At 39.4% G+C, this 24,901-nt stretch overlaps 1 protein-coding gene across 1 annotated transcript; it reads left to right on the forward strand.

Annotated features, from left to right (window-relative positions):
- Positions 1-4,547: 4,547 nt before the first annotated feature.
- Positions 4,548-23,953, forward strand: LOC117083935 (cytochrome P450 2C9-like; the record flags this gene model as incomplete). Its single annotated transcript, XM_033212153.1, has 4 exons — positions 4,548-4,689; positions 15,775-15,962; positions 20,610-20,751; positions 23,419-23,953. Coding segments are annotated over 4 exons (654 nt in total), but the record flags the coding sequence as incomplete, so codon positions are not given.
- Positions 23,954-24,901: the final 948 nt, after the last annotated feature.

Raw genomic sequence — 24,901 nt, forward strand, 5'->3', positions numbered from 1 at the left:
GCAGTGGCTGGTACCAGTTGTTCCTTTCCATGTTTAGTGCTTCCTTCAGGGTCTCTTGTAAGGCAAGATGGTGGTGACAAAAATCTCTCAGCATTTGCTTGTCTGTAAAGGATTTTATTTTATTTTTTCACTTTGAAGCTTAGCTTGGCTGGATATAAAATTCTGGGTTGAAAAGTCTTTTCTTTAAGAATGTTGAATATTGGCCTCTACTCTCTTCTAGCCTGTAGGGTTTCTGCAGAGAGATCCACTGTTAGTCTAATGGGCTTCCATTTGTGGGTAACCCAACCTTTCTCTCTGGCTGTCCTTAACATATTTTCCTTCATTTCAACCTTGGTGAATCTGACAGTTATGTGTCTTGGGGTTACTCTTCTCGAGAAGTTTCTTTGTGGTGGTCTTTGTTTTTCTGAATTTGAATGTTGGTCTATTTTGCTAGGTTGGGGAAATCCTCCTGGATAACATCCTGAAGAGTGTATGCTAACTTGGTTCCCTTTTCCCCATCAATTTCAGGTACACCAATCAAACGTAGGTTTGATTTTTTCAAATAGTCCCATATTTCTTGGAGGCTTTGTGCATTCCTTTTCATTTTTTCCTACAATCTTGTGTTCAGGCTTTATTTCATTAAGTTGATCTTTAATTTCTGATATCCTTTCTTTCACTTGATCGATTCAGCAATTGATACTTATGTATGTTTCGTGAAGGTTTTGTGCTTTGTTTTTCAGCTCTATCAGGTCATTTATCTTCTCTCTAAACTGGTTATTCAAGTTAGCCATTCATCTAACCTTTTTTCAAGGTTCTTAGCTCCCTTGTGTTGGGTTAGAACATGCTCCTTTCTATCAGAGGAGTTTGTTATTACCCACCTTCTGAAGGTTACTTCTGTCAGTTCATCAAACTCGTTCTCTGTCCAGTTTTGTTCCCTGTTGGCAAGGAGTCATGATTCTTTGGAGGAGAAGAGGTGTTCTGTTTTTTTGAATTTTCAGCCTTTTTGCACTGGTTTTTCCTCATCTTCACTGATTTATCTACCTTTGGTCTTTGATGTTGGTGACCTTCAGATGGCGTTTTTTTGTGGACTTTTTGTTGATGTTGATGCTACTGCTTTCTGTTTGTTAGTTTTCCTTCTAACAGTCAAGCCCCTCTGCTGCAGGTCTCCTGGGGTTTGCTGGAGGTCGACTCCAGACCCTGTTTGCCTGGGTATCACCAGCGGAAGTTGCAGAGCAGCAAAGATTGCCATCTGTTCCTTCCTCTGGAAGTTTGTCTCATTGGGGCACCCACCAGATGCCAGCCAGAGATCTCCTTTCTGAGGTGTTTGTTAACCCCTGCTTGGAGGTGTCTCCCATCAGGAACCACGGGGCTCAGGGATCCACTTGAGGAGGCAGTGTGTCTTTTAGTAGAGCTCAAGCACTGTGCTGGTAGATCTGCTGCTCCCTTCAGAGTCAGCATGCCAGAACATTTAAGTCTGCTGAAGCTGCACCCACAGCTGCCCCTTCCCCCAGGTCCTCTGCCCCAATGGGATGGTAATTTTACCTATAAGCCCCTGACTGGGGCTGCTGCGTTATTTTCAGAGATGCCCTGCCCAGAGAGGAGGAATCTAGAGGGGCAGTCTGGCTACAGCTGCTTTGCTGAGGTGCAGTGGACTCTGGCCAGTCCAAACTTCCCAGCCCTTTTGTTTACACCGTGAGGGGAAAATTACCTACTCAAGCCTCAGTAATGGTGGATGCCCCTTCCCCCACCAAGCTCGTGCATCCCAGGTAAACTTCAGACTGCTGTGCTGGCAGCGAGAATTTCAAGCCAGTGGATTTTAGCTTGCTGGGCTCCACGGGGATGGGATCTGCTGAGCAAGACCACTTGGCTCTTTGGCTTCAGCCCCCTTTCCAGGTGAGTGAAAAGTTCTGTCTCACTGGTGTTCCAGGTGCCACTGGAGTGTGAAAAAAATCTCCTACAGCTAGCTCGGTGTCTGTGCAAATGGGTGCCCAATTTTGTGCTTGAAACCCAGTGCCCTTGTTGTGTAGGCACCTGAGGGAATCTCCTGATCTGCGAGTTGTGAAAACCATGGGAAAAGCCTAGTATCTGGGCCAGAGTGCACTATTCTTCATGGCACAGTCCCTCACTACTTCCCTTGGCTAGGGGAGGGAGTTCCCTGACCCTTTGGGTTTTCCGGGTGAGGTGACGCTCAACCCTGCTTTGGCTGCCCTCTGTGGGCTGCACCTATTGCCTAAACAGTCCCAATGAGAGGAGCTGGGTACCTCAGTTGGAAATGCAGAAATAACTTACCTTCTTTGTTGATCTTGCTGGGAGCTGCAGATGGAAACTGTTCCAATTCGGCCATCTTGCCAGCCACCCCCCTTATTTAGTTTCTTCAAGGTAATTATTTTGAATTCCTTTTTTGAATATTTGTTGATTTTATTTTCATCGAGTTCTGTTATTTGAGAGTTATTACATCTTTTTGGTGGTGTAATATTTCTTGATTTTTCATATTTTGTCCCTGCATTGATGTCTATGCATGTGGTGGGACAATGGCTGTTCCAGTTTCTAGAGTGGATTTCATAGAGAAAGACTTTCATCTGAAGTTGAGTGTTTGTGTGCAGGTGATGAAGAGTGGGTAACTCAGTTTTTGAATAGATGCCATGTGATAGTATCTGTGTAGTTTCTCTAGCTGCGGTCAACATCAGGAATAATTTTGGGTGCCTCAGTGGCCTAGGCTGTAGAAGTTTGCAGCAGTATCAGGAGTAGTGTAGGTTGTTAATGTCCCTGGTGTCAAAGTATTTGGGTGTCCTCCTATTTTTATTTTCCTGAAATTGAAGTGACTTAACCTAAGGGATTCCTTTTGATGTCAACTCTGACATGGCATACATGCAGCTGCATTGGTGCTGGGTTACAGGTATACGTCCTTGAAGTTGTCATAGAAGCATTACTCTAGACTCAAGATTTTTTAATCAGGTACTGTGACACCTGGGTCTTGGGGTACAGGTTCATTCTCTGTGGCAGGGTTGAATGTAGATTGCCCACAGAGCGAAGATCTGTGACTCTGTAGCACACCCTAGCAGCTGAAGCCCACAGACTGAGTTGTAGCTGTGAGTCTGTTTCTGAGGGTGAGGTGTAGGACAATGCCCTGGCCTGCCTCTGAGGTAGAGGGGTGCTCTTTAGATTTGAGCCCAGCAAGTAGAATATGGCTACTATCATTAATAAGGTAGGATAGACACATAACTGCTAAAGAACCAAGCTCAAGTCAGCAGATGGAAATGTTAATACTGGTTTGTGAGTGCACTGTTTTTACTTAAGAGTAATTTTTAACATGACAAGCTTAGAAAACGGTGTGAAGCTGATGTTACCAAGGGAGAGGACTGTCTTCATCTAGTAAGTAGACATGTTGAGTGGATCTAGTCTATTTCAGTGGTGTTGATTAAACAATATTCAACGTGACATACGTCACTTGGAGACTCTGAAAACGTAATTAATTTATTACTGGCCTAGAGACTGGTTAAAAAGTAATATGTTTTGTATATTGATGATCTCTTTCAACTAAGTATTCCTTATTCGTTGCTTTCTTTCTCCTAACTTTCAAATTATGAAAACTCCAGTCTTCGAGCCTTGGCATATGCATTACCCTTACTCTCTCCTTTATCCCCTGTGACAATTAATCCCTTTATTCTCCATATTCATCATTGTTCTTTCTCTTCATTTTGTATATTTTTATTTATTCCTGCACTACTGCACCCTAGAAAAAGTTATCTGTTGCCTCCCATCTCGATAATAATAGTGTGGGCCCATCTTGTCATTGTAAACCCATTCTCTTTCTCTATAATTTATCCTAGGTTTTGCTGTCATATTGCTTTTTTCATATTTGTTTTTACAAAATTTCAACTTTATAATGAATCTGGAGGCAATATTAAGTCCATGTACCTTTCTGACAGAAGAAGATAATTGCAGACTCTTGATTCAAGCTCACAGTATCTAATGATATGGCCCTAATTTACCTTTTTACTAATTTAGATTGTAGTTGTCTACAGGTAATAATGGCTTTATCACATAATGTCTTTATCTCAAATACAGGGAATCTCATGGTGGGGCAATCTAGGGATAATACAGCAACCCCAAAGCAGCAGAGAGTCAAGGGCCTTTCTTTTTTCCCACTAAATTTAGTATACAGACCTTCATTTTCATGATTAAATCCCAGGATGGGGTCTATTCTACCTCCTACTTCACATTTGTGTTTTGAGTATGAAAGAGGAAATGAAAGTGGACCTAGAGACCTTCTGCTTATATCTTTTGGCAAAAAATAATAATAATAATTATTATGCTGTGTGACTCCGCTAGCTGCAAAGAGCCTGATGAATGGAATTTTTAGGCAAGCATGGAATAAGGGGGTAGGAAATAAAATTTGGGCAAGTTGGTTTACAGCTTCTGCTATACCATACAGGATTTTTTTTCTAGTAGTATGCTTTCTGGTTTCTATATTGGTAACTATATAACAATGTGAGTAATTTTGAATTCACTGTAATCAAATATGCTGGTAAATAATTTGTCAGATAATTGCATCAAATCATTCCTAGGAAAAGCACCACCAGCAGTCTGAATTTACTATTGAAAACTTGGAAAACACTGCAGTTGATTTGTTTGGAGCTGGGACAGAGACGACAAGCACAACCCTGAGATATGCTCTCCTTCTCCTGCTGAAGCACCCAGAGGTCACAGGTATGATCACAGATGAAGAGTTAATTGACTTTCAGAAAAGATGTTGGGAAGGTGTTGCTAGTGTCCTCCTTCCTGTTTCTCTTAGAGAAGCTTCATTACTTAAACCCTGCTCCCAGCTGTAATCTGTTCCAAACTAATGGTGTGATTAAAATGGGATATCTTGGCCTGGCATGGTGGCTCACACCTGTAATCCCAGCACTTTGGGAGGCTGAGATGGGTGGATCATTTGAGGCCAGGAGTTCAAGACCAGCCTGGCCAACATAGCCAAATCCCGTCTCTGGTAAAAAGGCAAAACTTAGCCAGGCATGGTGGCACACGGCTGTAATCCCAGCTCCTCGGGAGGCTGAGGCACCTGAATCGCTTGAACGTAGGTAGCAGAGGTTGTAGTGAGCCAAGATTGTGCCACTGCACTCCAGCCTGGGCAACAGAGTGAGACTCTGTCTCAGAAAAAAAAAAAAAAGAAGAAAAGGGGGGGCGGAGCAAGATGGCCGAATAGGAACAGCTCCAGTCTCCAACTCCCAGTGTGAGTGACACAGAAGACCGGTGATTTCTGCATTTTCAACTGAGGTACTGGGGTCATCTCACTAGGGAGTGCCGGACAATCGGTGCTGGTCAGCTGCTGCAGCCTGACCAGCGAGAGCTGAAGCAGGGCGAGGCATCGCCTCACCTGGGAAGCGCAAGGGGGAAGGGAATCCTTTTCCTAGCCAGGGGAACTGAGACACACAACACCTGGAAAATCGGGTAACTCCCACCCCAATACTGCGCTTTAAGCAAATGGGCACACCAGGAGAATATATCCCACACCTGGCCGGGAGGGTCCCACGCCCACGGAGCCTCCCTCATTGCTAACACAGCAGTCTGCGGCGATCTAACCGCAAGGCAGCAGCGAGGCTGGGGGAGGGGCGCCCGCCATTGCTGAGGCTTAAGTAGGTAAACAAAGCCGCTGGGAAGCTCGAACTGGGTGGAGCTCACAGCAGCTCAAGGAAACCTGCCTGTCTCTGTAGACTCCACCTCTGGGGACAGGGCACAGCTAAAAAACAACAGGGGAAGCAGCAGAGGCCTGTGCAGACGCGAACGACTCTGTCTGACAGCTTTGAAGAGAGCAGTGGATCTCCCAACACGGAGGTTGAGATCTGAGAACGGACAGACTGCCTGCTCAAGTGGGTCCCTGACCCCTGAGTAGCCTAACTGGGAGACATCCCCCACTAGGGGCAGTCTGACACCCCACACCTCACAGGGTGGAGTACACCCCTGAGAGGAAGCTTCCAAAGGAAGAATCAGACAGGTACACTCGCTGTTCAGCAATATTCTATCTTCTGCAACCTCTGCTGCTGATACCCAGGCAAACAGGGTCTGGAGTGGACCTCAAGCAATCTCCAACAGACCTATAGCTGAGGGTCCTGACTGTCAGAAGGAAAACTATCAAACAGGAAGGACACCTATACCAAAACCCCATCAGTACGTCACCATCATCAAAGACCAGAGACAGATAAAACCACAAAGATGGGGAAAAAGCAGGGCAGAAAAGCTGGAAATTCAAAAAATAAGAGCACATCTCCCCCTGCAAAGGAGCGCAGCCCATCGCCAGCAACGGATCAAAGCTGGTCAGAGAATGACTTTGACGAGATGAGAGAAGAAGGCTTCAGTCCATCAAACTTCTCAGAGCTAAAGGAGGAATTACGTACCCAGCGCAAAGAAACTAAAAATCTTGAAAAAAGAGTGGAAGAATTGACAGCTAGACTATTTAATGCAGAGAAGGTCATAAACGAAATGACAGAGATGAAAACCATGACACGAGAAATACGTGACAAATGCACAAGCTTCAGTAACCGACTCGATCAACTGGAAGAAAGAGTATCAGCGATTGAGGATCAAATGAATGAAATGAAGCGAGAAGAGAAACCAAAAGAAAAAAGAAGAAAAAGAAATGAACAAAGCCTGCAAGAAGTATGGGATTATGTAAAAAGGCCAAATCTACGTCTGATTGGGGTGCCTGAAAGTGAGGGGGAAAATGGAACCAAGTTGGAAAACACTCTTCAGGATATCATCCAGGAGAACTTCCCCAACTTAGTAGGGCAGGCCAACATTCAAATTCAGGAAATACAGAGAATGCCACAAAGATACTCCTCCAGAAGAGCAACTCCAAGACACATATTGCCAGATTCACCAAAGTTGAAATGAAGGAAAGAATCTTAAGGGCAGCCAGAGAGAAAGGTCGGGTTACCCACAAAGGGAAGCCCATCAGACTAACAGCAGATCTCTCGGCAGAAACTCTACAAGTCAGAAGAGAGTGGGGGCCAATATTCAACGTTCTTAAAGAAAAGAATTTTCAACCCAGAATTTCATATCCAGCCAAACTAAGTTTCATCAGTGAAGGAGAAATAAAATCCTTTACAGATAAGCAAATGCTTAGAGATTTTGTCACCACCAGGCCTGCCTTACAAGAGACCCTGAAGGAAGCCCTAAACATGGAAAGGAACAACCGGTACCAGCCATTGCAAAAACATGCCAAAATGTAAAGACCATCGAGGCTAGGAAGAAACTGCATCAACTAACGAGCAAAATAACCAGTTAATATCATAATGGCAGGATCAAGTTCACACATAACAATATTAACCTTAAATGTTAATGGACTAAATGCTCCAATTAAAAGACACAGACTGGCAAACTGGATAAAGAGTCAAGACCCATCAGTCTGCTGTATTCAGGAGACCCATCTCACATGCAGAGACATACATAGGCTCAAAATAAAGGGATGGAGGAAGATCTACCAAGCAAATGGAGAACAAAAAAAGCAGGGGTTGCAATCCTAGTCTCTGATAAAACAGACTTTAAACCATCAAAGATCAAAAGAGACAAAGAAGGCCATTACATAATGGTAAAGGGATCAATTCAACAGGAAGAGCTAACTCTCCTAAATATATATGCACCCAATACAGGAGCACCCAGATTCATAAAGCAAGTCCTTAGAGACTTACAAAGAGACTTAGACTCCCATACAATAATAATGGGAGACTTCAACACTCCACTGTCAACATTAGACAGATCAACGAGACAGAAAGTTAACAAGGATATCCAGGAATTGAACTCATCTCTGCACCAAGCGGACCTAATAGACATCTATAGAACTCTCCACCCCAAATCAACAGAATATACATTCTTCTCAGCACCACATCGCACTTATTCCAAAATTGACCACATAATTGGAAGTAAAGCACTCCTCAGCAAATGTACAAGAACAGAAATTATAACAAACTGTCTCTCAGACCACAGTGCAATCAAACTAGAACTCAGGACTAAGAAACTCAATCAAAACCGCTCAACTACATGGAAACTGAACAACCTGCTCCTGAATGACTACTGGGTACATAACGAAATGAAAGCAGAAATAAAGATGTTCTTTGAAACCAATGAGAACAAAGATACAACATACCAGAATCTCTGGGACACATTTAAAGCAGTGTGTAGAGGGAAATTTATAGCACTAAATGCCCACAAGAGAAAGCAGGAAAGATCTAAAATTGACACTCTAACATCACAATTAAAAGAACTAGAGAGGCAAGAGCAAACACATTCAAAAGCTAGCAGAAGGCAAGAAATAACTAAGATCAGAGCAGAACTGAAGGAGATAGAGACACAAAAAACCCTCCAAAAAATCAATGAATCCAGGAGTTGGTTTTTTGAAAAGATCAACAAAATTGACAGACCGCTAGCAAGACTAATAAAGAAGAAAAGAGAGAGGAATCAAATAGACGCAATAAAAAATGATAAAGGGGATATCACCACCGACCCCACAGAAATACAAACAACCATCAGAGAATACTATAAATGCCTCTACGCAAATCAACTAGAAAATCTAGAAGAAATGGATAATTTCCTGGACACTTACACTCTCCAAGACTAAACCAGGAAGAAGTTGAATCCCTGAATAGACCAATAGCAGGCTCTGAAATTGAGGCAACAATTAATAGCCTACCCACCAAAAAAAGTCCAGGACCAGATGGATTCACAGCTGAATTCTACCAGAGGTACAAGGAGGAGCTGGTACCATTCCTTCTGAAACTATTCCAATCAATAGAAAAAGAGGGAATCCTCCCTAACTCATTTTATGAGGCCAACATCATCCTGATACCAAAGCCTGGCAGAGACACAACAAAAAAAGAGAATTTTAGACCAATATCCCTGATGAACATCGATGCAAAAATTCTCAATAAAATACTGGCAAACCGGATTCAGCAGCACATCAAAAAGCTTATCCACCATGATCAAGTGGGCTTCATCCCTGGGATGCAAGGCTGGTTCAACATTCGCAAATCAATAAACGTAATCCAGCATATAAACAGAACCAAAGACAAGAACCACATGATTATCTCAATAGATGCAGAAAAGGCTTTTGACAAAATTCAACAGCCCTTTATGCTAAAAACGCTCAATAAATTCGGTATTGATGGAACGTACCTCAAAATAATAAGAGCTATTTATGACAAACCCACAGCTAATATCATACTGAATGGGCAAAAACTGGAAAAATTCCCTTTGAAAACTGGCACAAGACAGGGATGCCCTCTCTCACCACTCCTATTCAACATAGTGTTGGAAGTTCTGGCTAGGGCAATCAGGCAAGAGAAAGAAATCAAGGGTATCCAGTTAGGAAAAGAAGAAGTCAAATTGTCCCTGTTTGCAGATGACATGATTGTATATTTAGAAAACCCCATTGTCTCAGCCCAAAATCTCCTTAAGCTGATAAGCAACTTCAGCAAAGTCTCAGGATACAAAATTAATGTGCAAAAATCACAAGCATTCTTATACACCAGTAACAGACAAGCAGAGAGCCAAATCAGGAATGAACTTCCATTCACAATTGCTTCAAAGAGAATAAAATACCTAGGAATCCAGCTTACAAGGGATGTAAAGGACCTCTTCAAGGAGAACTACAAACCACTGCTCAGTGAAATCAAAGAGGACACAAACAAATGGAAGAACATACCATGCTCATGGATAGGAAGAATCAATATCGTGAAAATGGCCATACTGCCCAAGGTTATTTATAGATTCAATGCCATCCCCATCAAGCTACCAATGAGTTTCTTCACAGAATTGGAAAAAACTGCTTTAAAGTTCATATGGAACCAAAAAAGAGCCTGCATTGCCAAGACAATCCTAAGTCAAAAGGACAAAGCTGGAGGTGTCACACTACCTGACTTCAAACTATACTACAAGGCTACAGTAACCAAAACAGCATGGTACTGGTACCAAAACAGAGCTATAGACCAATGGAACAGAACAGAGTCCTCAGAAATAATACCACACATCTACAGCCATCTGATCTTTGACAAACCTGAGAGAAACAAGAAATGGGGAAAGGATTCCCTATTTAATAAATGGTGCTGGGAAAATGGCTAGCCATAAGTAGAAAGCTGAAACTGGATCCTTTCCTTACCCCTTATACGAAGATTAATTCAAGATGGATTAGAGACTTAAATGTTAGACCTAATACCATAAAAACCCTAGAAGAAAATCTAGGTAGTACCATTCAGGACATAGGCATGGGCAAGGACTTCATGTCTAAAACACCAAAAGCAATGGCAGCAAAAGCCAAAATTGACAAATGGGATCTCATTAAACTAAAGAGCTTTTGCACAGCAAAAGAAACTACCATCAGAGTGAACAGGCAACCTACAGAATGGGAGAAAATTTTTGCAACCTACTCATCTGACAAAGGGCTAATATCCAGAATCTACAAAGAACTCAAACAAATATACAAGAAAAAAACAAACAACCCCATCAAAAAGTGGGGAAAGGATATGAACAGACATTTCTCAAAAGAAGACATTCATACAGCCAACAGACACATGAAAAAATGCTCATCATCACTCGCCATCAGAGAAATGCAAATCAAAACCACAATGAGATACCATCTCACACCAGTTAGAATGGCAATCATTAAGAAGTCAGGAAACAACAGGTGTTGGAGAGGATGTGGAGAAATAGGAACACTTTTACACTGTTGGTGGGATTGTAAACTAGTTCAACCATTATGGAAAACAGTATGGCAATTCCTCAAGGATCTAGAACTAGATGTACCATATGACCCAGCCATCCCACTACTGGGTATATACCCAAAGGATTATAAATTATTCTACTACAAAGACACATGCACACGTATGTTTATTGCGGCACTATTCACAATAGCAAAGACTTGGAATCAACCCAAATGTCCATCTGTGACAGACTGGATTAAGAAAATGTGGCACATATACACCATGAATACTATGCAGCCATAAAAAAGGATGAGTTTGCGTCCTTTGTAGGGACATGGATGCAGCTGGAAACCATCATTCTTAGCAAACTATCACAAGAAGAGAAAACCAAACACCGCATGTTCTCACTCATAGGTGGGAACTGAACAATGAGATCACTTGGACTCAGGAAGGGGAACATCAGACACTGGGGCCTATCATGGGGAGGGGGGAGGAGGGAGGGATTGCATTGAGGAGTTATACATGATATAAATGATGACTTGATGGGTGCTAACGAGTTGATGGGTGCAGCACACCAACAAGGCATAAACATACATATGTAACAAACCTGCACGTTATGCACATGTACCCTAGAACTTAAAGTATAATAAAAAATATATTTAAAAAAAAAAAAAAAAGGCCCCAGAGAGCTCCCCTGACCCTATCCACCATGTGAGAACACAGCAAAAACACATCTCACATCCGTCTATGCACCACAGCAGGCCCTTACCAGACACCAATTCTGCAGTGCCCCATCTCCAGAACTGTGAGAAATAAATGTTTGTTGTTTAAAAGCCAAAAATAAATAAATAAATAAATAAATAAAGTTCTTTCAAAGTCTTAGCTATTGTGTACAGTGCTGCAACAAACATAAGAGTGCAGGTACCTCTTTGATGCACTTATGTCCTTTCTTTTGGGTATATACCCAGCAGTAGGGTTGTTGGATCATATGGTTGCTTTATTTTTAGTTGAGGAATATTCAAACAGCTCTCCATACTGGTCATACTAATTTACATTCTCACCAACACTATACAAGGGTCGACTTATCTCCACATCCTCACTAGCATTTCTTATTGCCTGTCTTTGGGTATCAGCCATTTTAACTGGAGTGAGATGACATCTCATTGTAGTTTTGATTTATATTTCTCTGATGATCAGTGGTGTTGACCACCTTTTTGTATACCTCTTACCCATTTATATGTCTTCTTTTGAGAAACATCTATTCAAATCTTTTGCCCACTTTTGGATTGGATTAGTATATTTTTTTCCTATAGAGTTGCTTGAGTTTCTTATATATTCTGGTTATTAATCTCTTGTCAGATGAATAGTTTGCAAATATTTTTCTCCATTCTGTGATTGTCTCTTCCCTTTGTTGATTGTATCTTTGGCTTTGCAGAAGCTTTTTAACTTGATGTGATCCCATTTCTTCATGTTTGCTTTGAATGCCTGTGTTTGTAGGGTATTGCTCAAGAAATTTTTGCCTAGACCAATGTCCTGGAGATTTTTCCTAGTGTTTTCCTATATTAGTTTCAGAGTTTGAGGTCTTAGATTTAAGTCTTTAATTGATTTTGAGTTGATTTTTGTATATGGCAAGAGATATGAGTCCAGTTTCATTCTTCTGAGTAGGATATTAAATTTTCCCAGCACATTTATTCAAGAGACTGTCTTTCCCTCAGTGTACGTTCTTGGCACCTGTGTTAGTCTGTTCTCATGCTTCTAATAAAGCCAACACAAGACTGGTAATTTATAAAGGAAGGAAGTTTAATGGTCTCACAGTTCCACATGGCTGGGGAGGCCTCACAATCATGGGGGAAGCTGAATGAGGAGCAAAGTCATGTCTCACATGGCAGCAGGCAGAGAGCTTTGCAGGGGAACTCCCATTTATAAACCCATGAGATGTTGTGAGATTTATTCACTACCATGAGAAAAGTATGGAGGAAACCACCTCCATGATTCAATTATGCCCACCTGGCCTCACCCTTGACTTGTGGGGATTATTACAATTCAAGATGAGATTTGGGGTGGAGACACAGCCAAACCATATCAGCACCTTTGTCAAAAATGAGTTCACTCTAGGTCTGTGAAATTGTTTCTGGATTCTGTATTCTGTTCCATGTTTCTGGATTCTGTATTCTGTCCATGTGTTTGTTTTTATGTCAGTACCATACTGTTTTAGTTAGCTCTGTAGTATACTTTGAAGTGAGATAATGTGATTCTTCCAGTTTTGTTCTTTTTGCTTAGGATAGTTTTGACTATTCCGGGTCTTTTGTGGGTCCATATAAATCTTAGGATTTGTTTTTTCTATTTCTGTGAAGAATGCCATTGATATTTTGATAAGGATTTTATTGAATCTGTAGATTGTTTTGATAGTATGGACATCTTAACAATATTGATTTTTCCAATCCATGAGCATGAAATATTTTTCTATTTGTTGTGTCCTCTTAAATTTCTTTCCTCAGTGTTTTATAGCTTTCATTTTAGACATCTTTCAGTTCTTTGGTTAAATTAATTCCTAGGTATTTAATTTTATGTATGGCTAGTGTAAATGGGATTACTTTTTAAATTTCTTTTTCTTTTTGTTCATAGGTGGCATATAACAACACTACTGATTTTTATGTTGATTTTGTATCCTTCAACTTTACTGAATTTGTTCATCAGTTCTAATAATTATCTTGTGGACGCTTTAGGTTTTTTCCTAGTATAAGGTTATATCATCTGCACACAAGGATATTTTGACTTCTTCCTTTCCATTTTGGATAGCCTTTATATCTTTCTCTTGTCTGATTGCTCTTGCTAGGTCATCCAGTACTATGATGAATAACAATGGTGACAGTGGGCATCCTTGTCGTGTTCCTGATCTGAGAGGAAAGACTCCATTTTCCCCATTCAGTATAGTACTAGTTGTGTGTCTCTCATATAGCTTTTTTATGTTGAGGTATGTTTCTTCTATCTCAAGTTATTTTTAATGAATTTTTATCAGGAAAGGATGTTAAATTTTATCAAATACTTTTTAAGCATCAACTGAAATGATCATATAGCTTTTATCCTTCATTTTTTTGATATGATGTATCACACTGCTTGATTTGCACATGTTGAACCATCCTTGCATCCCAGGGATAAATCCCACTTAGTCATTGTGAATGCCTTTCTATTGTATTGCTGAATTTGGTTTGCCAGTGTTTTGTTGAAGATATTTGCACTAGTGTTCATCAGGTGTATTGACCTGTAGTTTTCTTTTCTTGATATGTCTTAGTCTGATTTTGGTATCAGGGTAATACGGGTCTCACAGAATGAGTTTCGAAGTATTCTCCTTTATTTTTTGGAATAGTTTGAGTAGGATTGGTATTAGTTCTTCTTTAAATGTTTGGTAAAATTCAGCAGTGAAGCTAGCCAGTCTTGGGGTTTTCTTTACTAGGATATTTTTATTTCTCATTTGATCTTGGTACTGGTCATTGCATGTTCAGGTTTTGGATTTTTTCCTGGTTCAAACTTGATGGGTCATATTTGTCTAGTGATTTGTCCATTTCTTCTAGACTTTCCAATTTATTGGCATATAGTTGCTTATAGTAACCACTAATTATTCTTTGAATTTCTGCAGTATCAGTTGTAATGCCTCCTTTTTAATTTGTTTTTATTTATTTGAATCTACTCTGTTTTTTTTTAGTCTGGATAAAGGTTTGTCAATTTTGTTTAACTTCTCAAAAAAGCAACTTTTTGTTTTATTGATCTTCTGTTTTTCTTCATTTAAATTTTATTTCTGCTCTGATCTTTATTATTCCTTTTCTTCTATTAATTTTGGGTTTAATTTGCTTTTGGTTTTCTAATTATTTGGGATGCATCATTAGATTGTTTATTTGTCTATTTTCTCCATTTTTGATGTAAGTTCTTGTAGCTATAAACTTCCCTTTTAGTACTGGTCTTGCTGTAGCCCCTTGGTTTTGGTATGTTGTGTTTCCATTAAAATTCGTTTCAAGAAATTTTTCAATTTCCTTTTTAATCTCTTCATGGGCCCACTCTCCATTTATGAGTATATTTTAAAATTTCCATTTATTTGTGTAGTTTCCAAAATTCCTCTTGTTATTGATTGCTGGTTTTATTACACTGTGGTCAGAGAAGATGCTTGATATTATTTCAGTTTCTTTGTATATTTTAAGACTTGTTTTGTGACCTAACATATGGTCAATTCTTGACAACAATCCATGTGCTGCAGAAAAGGATGTGTGTTCTGTAGCAGTTGGATAAAATATTCTGCAAATATCTATTAGATCCATTTGGTCTATAGTGCAGATAAAGTTCAATGTTTCCTTGTTGATTTTCTATCTAGATGCCCTGTCCAATGTTGAAAATGGGATGTTGAAGTCTCCAGCTATTATTTTACTGGGGACTATCTCTCTCTAGTTCCAATTATATTTCTTTTATGTATCTGGGTGCTCCATTGTTGGTTGCATATATATTTAAAATTGTTCACCAATAGTGATCTTCTTTGTCTCTTCTTATAGTTTTTGTTTTGAAATCTACTTTGTCTGTTTTAAATATAGTAACTCCTGTTGTTTTTTTCTTTTCTATTGGCAGGTACTGTCTCATTCCATTCCTTTATTTTCAGCCTATGTGTGTCTTTATAAGTGAAGTGTGTTTCTTTTAGGCAACAGATTAATGGATCTTGTTTTTCCATCCAGTCAGTATGTCTTTTGATTGGAGATTTTAGCCCATTTACATTCAGTGTTATTATTGATAAGTAAGGACTTACCCCTGCCCTTTTGTTATTTGTTTTCTGGTTGTTTTGTGGACTTCTCTTCCTTTTTTCAATCCTTTCTATCTTCCTTTATTGAAGATAATTTTCTCTGCTTATATTTGTATAGATTTTTCTTAATGCCTAGTTTATGGTAGTTACACATTTGTGCATCTGTAACAGTCCTCTCTTTACATTTGCATATACTTCCAGCACTATAATTTAAATTTCTAATGATGTTTGGATACCTTCATCATGATTCATGTACCCCTGAATTGGGACAACAAATGTGCCATTTTTCTCCTTTTCCATCAGTTTTTACTTGTGTCTTATCAGCTAAAGTCCAGGAAGAGATTGAACGTGTGATTGGCAGAAATCGGAGCCCCTGCATGCAGGACAGGAGCCACATGCCCTACACAGATGCTGTGGTGCACGAGGTCCAGAGATACATTGACCTCCTCCCCACCAGCCTGCCCCATGCAGTGACCTGTGACATTAAATTCAGAAACTATCTCATTCCCAAGGTAAGTTTGTTTCTCCTACACTACAACTCCATGTTTTTGAAGTCCCCAAATTCATAGTATCATTCTTATCCTCTACCATCCCCCCGTGAGAGAAGTGCATAACTCATAAGTATGGCAGTTTAATTGGACTTTCAGTTGTTTCCAGCTTGGGGCTACAACGTCTTGTAACAGGTTCTTGTGTCTGGCAGTGTGTGTTTTCCAGATTTATTATCTTTCTTCAAGATTGGTTTGGCTACTCTTAGGTGCTTATATTCCAAATACATTTTAAAGGTATTAGTTTGTCAATTTCCCAAAACATTGGGCTGGAATTTCTGTCAGGGTGACATTAAATTTGTAAGTCAGTTTGGAAAGAACTGAATCTTGACACGTTGAGTCTTTCTATTCCTCAATATAATTATGCTTCCAATTTATTTGGGGTTTCTTTTATTTTCCCAGGAATGTTGTGATTTGTTGTCATGGCTTTCAAGTCTTTGGTTTTCCCTAGATAATTAATATTTTTGTTGTGGCACATAATTAGTTTTTGTCATTCTGATGATGTTAATCTGTCAACTTTGCTAAACTTACTAATCACTGTTCATAATTTATTTCTGGATTCATTGTACTTTCTGTGTAATTATACTGTATCTGGGTTAATATTGTTTTATTACTTATTTTCCATGTCTCATGGGCTTAATGTCTCTTTATTGCATTAATTATTGCATTGGCTAGAATTTCTAGGAGAGTGTTGAATAGAATTGGTGACAGTGGGGATCCTTGTTTCTCATTTCTAATCTGCAGGAAATAGTGGAAGTTTTCCATTTCAATATTGAGAATGATGCTTGAAGTAGATTTTGGTAGATATTTTTTATCAGATTAGAGAAGTTTGCTGTCATATGTATGTCATAATTGTGTGTAAAATCTTATCAAATCAATTCTCTGCACCTATTTATATAATTGTGTGTTAGTCCGTTTCCATTGCTATAAAGGAATATCTTTGACTGGGTAATTTATAAATAAAAGGTTTTATTTTGGCTCATGGTTTTGCAGGCTGTGCAAAAGGCATAATGGGGGCAGGCATCTGCTCCTAGTGAGGACTTCAGGTAGCTTTCAATCATGGAAGAAGGTGAAGGGGAAGCAAGCATGTCACATGGCAAGAGAGGGAGTAAGAGAAAGGAGTGGAAGTGACTTTAAACAACCAGCTCGGGTGTGAACTAACAGAATATGAACTCACTTATTATCATGAGAAGAACTTTAAGCCACTCAAGAAGAATTCACCCCCATGTCTTAAATACCTCCCACCAGATTCCACCTCCAATATTGGAAATCACATTTCAACATGAGATTTGGAGGGGACAGATATCCACACGACATCAGATTATATGTATTGGGCTTACATTCCTCACTAAAGAGAAATAAGTATGCGCATAGAGATGAATTGACCTTCTTCATATTGTTTAGGACTTCAGTGTTTACATTCACAAGAGATTTGGTTTATAATTTTCTTTCTTAGAATTTTCAAGAGTTTTGATATTAAGATTATGCCAGCCTAATAAAACTAGGCGAGAAAAGTTTCCTAATGCGAGTCTGATTTTATTGCCGTTCCTTCTCCCCACTTTCCTTCTTGTGATCACTTAGTTGTATCTTTGAAATGTCTGATAACTTTTGGTTAAATACCAGATGCTATATATAAGAAATTGCAGAATTTCAGAGGTTTATATTCTTCAAAGAAAGATTCATTCCTCTCCCATAGGCAGTCATAATGACATAACACCTGTTGTTATGATTCAGAATTGGACATAATGTGAACCCATTCGAAAATTGAGTGTCAGTGTTAGCTTAGCTCTCTGAGGTTCTCCTACCTCTGGAACCTTGAGACCAATTTTTTGTCTTGGCAGCTTTACAATGCTTTCTATCACATGGTTTCTGTATTTATCCAGACACTCCAGTTGCCATCTCAAACCTACTTTTTCCAGTTAAAACCAATACATATTATTAGTGAAATAAAAAATAATATAACTGAAACTTGTATTTTCAAGGGGAAAAACCAATGAGATTAGTAAGGTTGCAATTACTAATGTCATCTTTTGAAGAAGACAGAATTGATAATTTACTGAGAGATTATGGGGCTTACCCTAATGGTCACCGATTTAGTACAAGAGATAAGACTTCAATGCACTCTGTTTTCACAAACACAGGAGGTAACCAGGAGAAGGTTTTTGTTTCTCAAAACTAGGGTCTGAGGGTAATAGTAATGAAACTTACTTCTTCTCCTATAACTAATTAAATGAGAAATATACTGAAGAATCAGGCAGGAGCTGCCAGTCTCCCCAGTTCACTGCATCAGCTTTGGTGAACTGCTGGAGGGGAACGATGCATCTGATGAGCTTCTTCATTCACCCCCATGCAGGGCAGCTCATGCTGAGAAGCCAGAGCCCAAGGGAATCACCCATTGAATCCCTTCTTCATGGAATAGCCCAGTACAGAAAAATGCAGCACTGTGTGGCCAATTCTACCCTCTTTACATATCAGATACATGTGTTCTTCTGCTACAGGCTGGATCCATTTATCTAGCTGGAGATAATAGTCTGAGATAGGAAATGGCAAACTGTTTCTGTAATGGGCCAGACAATAAATATTTTAGACTTTTCCAGCCATGTGGTTTCTGTTGCAATACTTGACATCTCTTATTGTAGCATGAAAGCAGTCATAAACAATCTGCAAATGAATGAGGATTGATATGTTCCAAGTTTTATAGAAACAAATATAAATTTCCTATAAAATGTTTGTTTCAAAAATTTTATTTCTTATTTGCATTTGTTCAATGTGAATACTTTTAGCTCACATACTATACAAAAACAGGTGGCAGGATGGACTTGTGCAGGGAGTACTTTTTATTGATGCCTAATATAAGACATTTCTGTCCAGTAGAATTTTCTGCAACTATGTGTGATTGATTTGTGCTTTTGTGTCCTCTTAAAGAATATTTGTCAGCACAAGATTCCACAGACTGGCTTTTAACTTTCCCAGAATTTTTTTGTTTTAGCTCTTATATTTAGATCAATGACATATTTCAAATGAATTTTTATTTGTAATATGAAGTAATAATGATCATGCTTCAATGTCTATAAATTTCTAGTTATTCAAGTAACATTTGTTGAAATAAATCTGCTTTGGTTCTTAATAACATTTTAATATAGTACTTGTTTATAAATATTCAAGGGAATATTTTTGAAAAACCAAATTATAGACTATTGATAAGAAAATTTAGGGGGTAGAATTTTTCCTTACCTTTTTATTATAAAATATTTTAAAATAAGTAACATTACACACACATATGTATATGTACATATGGCAGTATGTATATATATCTACTTTGATATCTGTCCATCCATCTATTTATGCTTCTGTACTTCAGTATGTATAGCACAATAACAATGGTTTTCTCCTACATAATAATAATAGCATTCATACTGTAGAGTTATTAATACAATAATATTATTAACTACACAGCTTATATTTAAAATTTTCTAATTTTTAAAGAATATGTTAATCACTTTTTTTCTTGCAATTCACTCTCCAGTCAAGAAACAGGCACATAATTTCAGTATCCTGTTATTTTCATCTCCCGTAATCAAGAAGAGTCCATTTCCTCTGTTTCCTTTCAGTATGTTGACCTCTGTGAAGAGTTGAGGCCGTTAGTCATTTAAATTTTCCTGGGGCTCATTTTGTATGATTGTTTTCTAGATATTATATTCCAGTTATGACTTTGGCAAGAAAACTACATAGTACTTTGAATATTCCACTGAATCACAGTGGTGAGGCGGAGGCACATAATGTCACATATGTCATTATTGGTTATGCTAAGATTCTCACCTAATAAGTTGGAATCTGCCAGATCTCTCCATTGAAGGGGTTCTATTTTTTATGTGTGAATGATGAAAATCTATGGCATGGTACTTTAAAACTGAACACTCTGCTTCTCAAGTCACACATCCAATAGTTTTATCTTTCATTAATGATCCTTACCTGACCTGATGATCTTGACCTGAATGGTTAAAAATAGGTGATTTTTCTAATTTCATCGTTCCTTCTGTATTTTTAAGCTAGGATTAATCTGTAATGAATATCTCTCCCATATCTTTAAATGAAGACAAACAAACTGCATGACAATGACAAGAACTCAATAGTTTTATACTTGTGACTATACTAGTTATCATCCCAGAAGACGTCATTTGAAACTCAATCATGTGTTTATTCACAAACGCCCTGTGAAAAGATACTGTGTCCATTTCCCGTGTCAACAGAGACTTCAACTTTAAGTCATACTCTACACATAAGGTTGGTGAAAACCAAAGTGAGCAGCAAGTGTGGACAGCCACTAGTGTCCAAGCTTGATGAAAAGGAAGACAGATTCAGAAGGTTGCACCCAAGTATCCAAGTACTCAGGACTTCAAATGTGATTGCAGGGCACTTTAGCAAGATTATTGTCACTGGCCTTAAGCTCATGCCTCTTATTACTTGGTCTATCCATCTGGAAATGGTACTGCTCTTCTTTGGAATGGTGTGTCCTCATCAGCACATCAAAAGATTCAACTACGTGATCACCACTGTTTCTTCAACCTTCATGACTTCTTTACAGCTCAGTTCATCTATGTCTCTTGTTTCTAGGGCACAACCATATTAATTTCCCTGACTTCTGTGCTACATGACAACAAAGAATTTCCCAACCCAGAGATGTTTGACCCTCGTCACTTTCTGGACGAAGGTGGCAATTTTAAGAAAAGTAACTACTTCATGCCTTTCTCAGCAGGTAATATAAATGTATTTCTATTTGTGTTTCAGGGTATAAGATAAATTTTTTGATCAGTTGGAACTTACGTGTGCCTCCTCTGCAGTGGTACAATTACTCTTCCTACATGATCAAGAGCACTGTTCTGAATGTCTGTGTGCTCCCTGCTCATGATACATCCTAATTATTGGGCCAGATTAGTGGGCTTTGGGGAGTTAATCCAATTCTTCCAAATTGAGAAAGCTGAAGTATAGATTGGTTGAATTCTGCCTCTAGGTACACCACTGAGGTACCCAAGAACTCCTCCTAGAAGAGAAAACTAATTACATTTTCCTCACTAGCCATGAGGAAGTTATCTCACTCCAAAACTTCACTGAGTGTTTTCCACATGGTGTCCCTCACCCCCTAGGCTGGGCCTGTAGGATAAAATTATCCTCAAACACTGAAGAGGGTCTTAAAAGGCTCGCTTCTGAGTTTGGAAAGCAGAGTAAACAGATCATTGTAGTTCAATAGGACTGAGGCTGTGATATAGGAAAGAACAGGCCGTTGGGGTTTGGGAGGTAGATGGAAAAGCTGTCTGCTTCTTGTTCTCTTATACCCCAAAGTGAGGCATAAGTAACATTTTAATAACAGTAAAGACATTTGAGCTACCTCAGAGGAGGCAGAGAGGATGAAAGGAAGAGAATGCAGGGCTGTTAAAGGAGATAATGAGCCACAGGAGCAGGACATTAGCTCTAAATAACGGATATTAGAACCTTTGCCAAATAACCGTGGATGGGATGAGGGGGACATTGGGAACGTAGCAGGAGCCTCTGGGGTGATGCAGAGCACCACGCTCTTCCCCTAGTCATGGCCATGTATCTTAGATGTTAGATCTCCACACCTGAAATGTGTGTGCTGAGCATCTGGTGGTAGAATCTCCTTCCTTCCTTCTGTGGCCTTTGATATCTGCTTTATATCTGGCACTGTAGATACCAAGACAACAAGAAAAGAAACTTTCCTTCAAGCATTCACATTTGGCACATGTATTAGTCCATTCTTACATTGGTATAAAGAACTACCTGAGACTGGGTAATTTATGAAGAAAAGCGTTTTAATTGACTCACAGTGCCACAGGCTGTACAGGAAGCATGACTAGGAGACCTCAGGAAACTTACAATCATGGTGGGAGGCAGAGCGGAAGCAAGCACATCTTTCCATGGCAGAGCAGGAAAGAGAGAGCAAAGAGGAAAGGCTACATACCTTTAAACAACCAGATCTCATGAGAACTCACTATCATGAGAACAGCAAGGGGGAAATTATCCCTCATGATTCTATCACCTCTCACCAGGTATCTCCCCCAACATTGGGAGTTACAATTTGACATGAGGTTTGGGTAAGGACACAGAGCCTAACCATATTACACTCTAATAAATAAATAAATCAGTAATTATTATACTAGGTGACCCATGCTGTCTGTTTCTTTGGCCATGACAAAATATCCAAGACTAGGGAATTGATGAATAATGGAAATCTATTTCTCACAGTTCTGAAGGCTGGGAGTTCCAAGATCGAGGTGTCAGCAAGTTCAGTGTCTAGTGAGGGCCTGTTCCTTATAGATAATGCTCCCCCTGTATCCTTATATGGCAGAAGGGCAAAAAAGGCAAAAGGGGAGAAATGGCTCCCTTGCATCTCTTGATGTTATTATTTTAGCAAGGACAGAGCCCTCCTGACTTATTCATTTCCTAAAAGGAGCCATCTCTTTAGTAATGTTGCATTGGGTATTATGTATCAACATATGAATTTGGGGGAGGCATATTCAGACCATAGCACATTTTTCAATGGAAGCATAAATATAATGTTGAGGAAACCCAGAGAAAGCAACATTTTCTTGCTCAAGGAGATGAGAAAAAGGGTAAAAAAGGAGATAAAATTTGACCTATGTCCTAACTGTGGTAATAGAAAAGTTCATCTTGACCAAAAGGAGCAGCATGCTGTAAAACTTGAAACCTTGTGGTGTGCTAGAGGCTGATGACGAGTGGCTATGCCTAGAGTTGACAGTATCGGATTTGAAGAGTGTAAGGAGTGATATGGATTATCAGACTGGAAACAGAATGTGAGGTCCAGGTCAATCCATAGGTACCTTATCCTATAGGACAGACAGGGAAGCCATTTAAAGTTTTAAAGTGAGAAGGTGACATGTTTAGCCATGTGCTCCTGAAAGTACCTAGGGGAAAAAAAATCTTTGACTGTATATTGATCCAGAAATACAAAGGGAAATACAGTATGTTAGCTTCCTCCTCTAACCCTTCTCAGTTCAATCCACTTGACAAGGAATGTATATTTCTAAAGAAAGATTGACGAAGGCATTTAAAGTCTGTACAAAGATTTTAATAAAGTGCTTGGCATGTAGCTGGTACTCAATAAATATTTGTTCAATATAGGGTGGCTGTTAAGATCTGATATTAGGTGAAGAGTAAATATGTCCACTCATTTTTCAATTGCCTACCCATCCATCCATTCATCCATCTATCTATCCACCATCCATGCATTCGTGCATGCACCCATCCACCCATCTATCTCCTAATCCCTCCTATGATTCACTGAACAGTTATTGCATATTCTGTTTGTGCCAGTTATAGAGACAGTGTTTGTCACTGTCACAGTTACACATGAGGAGTAACTGCTCTCTGTGTTTGCTATTTTCAGGAAAACGGATTTGTGTGGGAGAAGCCCTGGCCCGCATGGAGCTGTTTTTATTCCTGACCTCCATTTTACAGAACTTTAATCTGAAATCTCTTGTTGACCCAAAGGACCTTGACACCACTCCAGTTGTCAATGGATTTGCCTCTGTGCCACCCAAGTACCAGCTGTCCTTCATCCCTGTCTAAAGAAGAGCAGATGGTCTGGCTGCTGCTGTGCTGTCCCTGCAGCTCTCTTTCCTCTGGGGCGTTATCCACCTTTCACTATATGTGATGCCTTTTCTGGCCTGTCATCTCACATTTTCCCTTCCCTCAAATCTAGTGAACATTCAGCCTCCATTAAGGAGAGTTTCTTATGCTTCACAGTGCAAATATATCTGATATTCTCCATACTCTGTAACTGTTGCATTGACTGTCACATAATGCTGATATTTATCTAATGTTGTTATTATTAAATAGAGAAAGATGATTTGTGCATCATAATTCAAAGGCATTTCTTCTCTGCATATTCTAAATAAAAAGCATTATTATTTGCTGAGTCAGTTTATTAGACCTTCCTTCTTTTATGCATAATGCAGGTCAGAAATTAAAGAAAAACAGAGTTCCAGGAGGCCATGCTGGTTCTCAAAATGATGAGGACAGAAAGGACAAAGGGGAAGAGGGTAGGGAAGCTATTTTTGCTGAGTGTGAGAGTTATTTGAGGATTGGATTTGAAAGTGAGAAACTGTCCAGGAGCAGCTCCAACCTGTAGGGAAATATTCAGAGGATCAACCAAAGGGAGGAATGGACATTAAATGTTAGAATTCTTATATCCACATTGGTGTTCCTTTTTTTTTTTTTTTTTTTTGAGATAAAGTCTTGCTCTGTCACCCAGGCTGGAGTACAGTGGTGGAATCTCGGCTCTCTGCAACTTCCGCCTCCCAGGTTCAAGTGATTCTCCTGCCTCAGCCTTCTGAGTAGTTGGGATTACAGGTGCATGCCACCGCACCTGCCTAATTTTTTGTATTTTTAGTACAGACAGGTTTTCACCGTCTTAGCCAGGATGGTCTCGATCTCCTGACCTCGTGATCTGCCCGCCTCAGCCTCCCAAAGTGCTGGGATTACAGGTGTGAGCCACTGCACCTGGCCTGGTGTTACTTTAAAGTGTCATTACTTTATCTCTAAAGAATCAGATTACTTTTGTTACTTCATGTTTCCAACTTATAATGATATAATGAAGTATAAATATATGCTTTCATATTGCTTCTCATGTGTCCTGTCATGCTTCTCTCTTCAAACATGAACAAAATTTCTTTTCTTTTCTTTTTTTTTTTTTTGAGATGGAGTCTTGCTTTTGTTGCCCAGGCTGGAGTGCAATGGCATGATCTTGGCTCACTGCAATCTCCACCTCCAGGGTTAAAGTGATTCTCCTGCTTCAGCCTTCCAAGTAGCTGGGATTACAGATGCCCACCACCACACCAGGCTAATTTTTGATATTTTTAGTAGAGACA

Source organism: Trachypithecus francoisi, unplaced genomic scaffold (genome assembly GCF_009764315.1).
Source record: "Trachypithecus francoisi isolate TF-2019V2 unplaced genomic scaffold, Tfra_2.0 Contig00408, whole genome shotgun sequence".
Taxonomy (NCBI): domain Eukaryota; kingdom Metazoa; phylum Chordata; class Mammalia; order Primates; family Cercopithecidae; genus Trachypithecus; species Trachypithecus francoisi.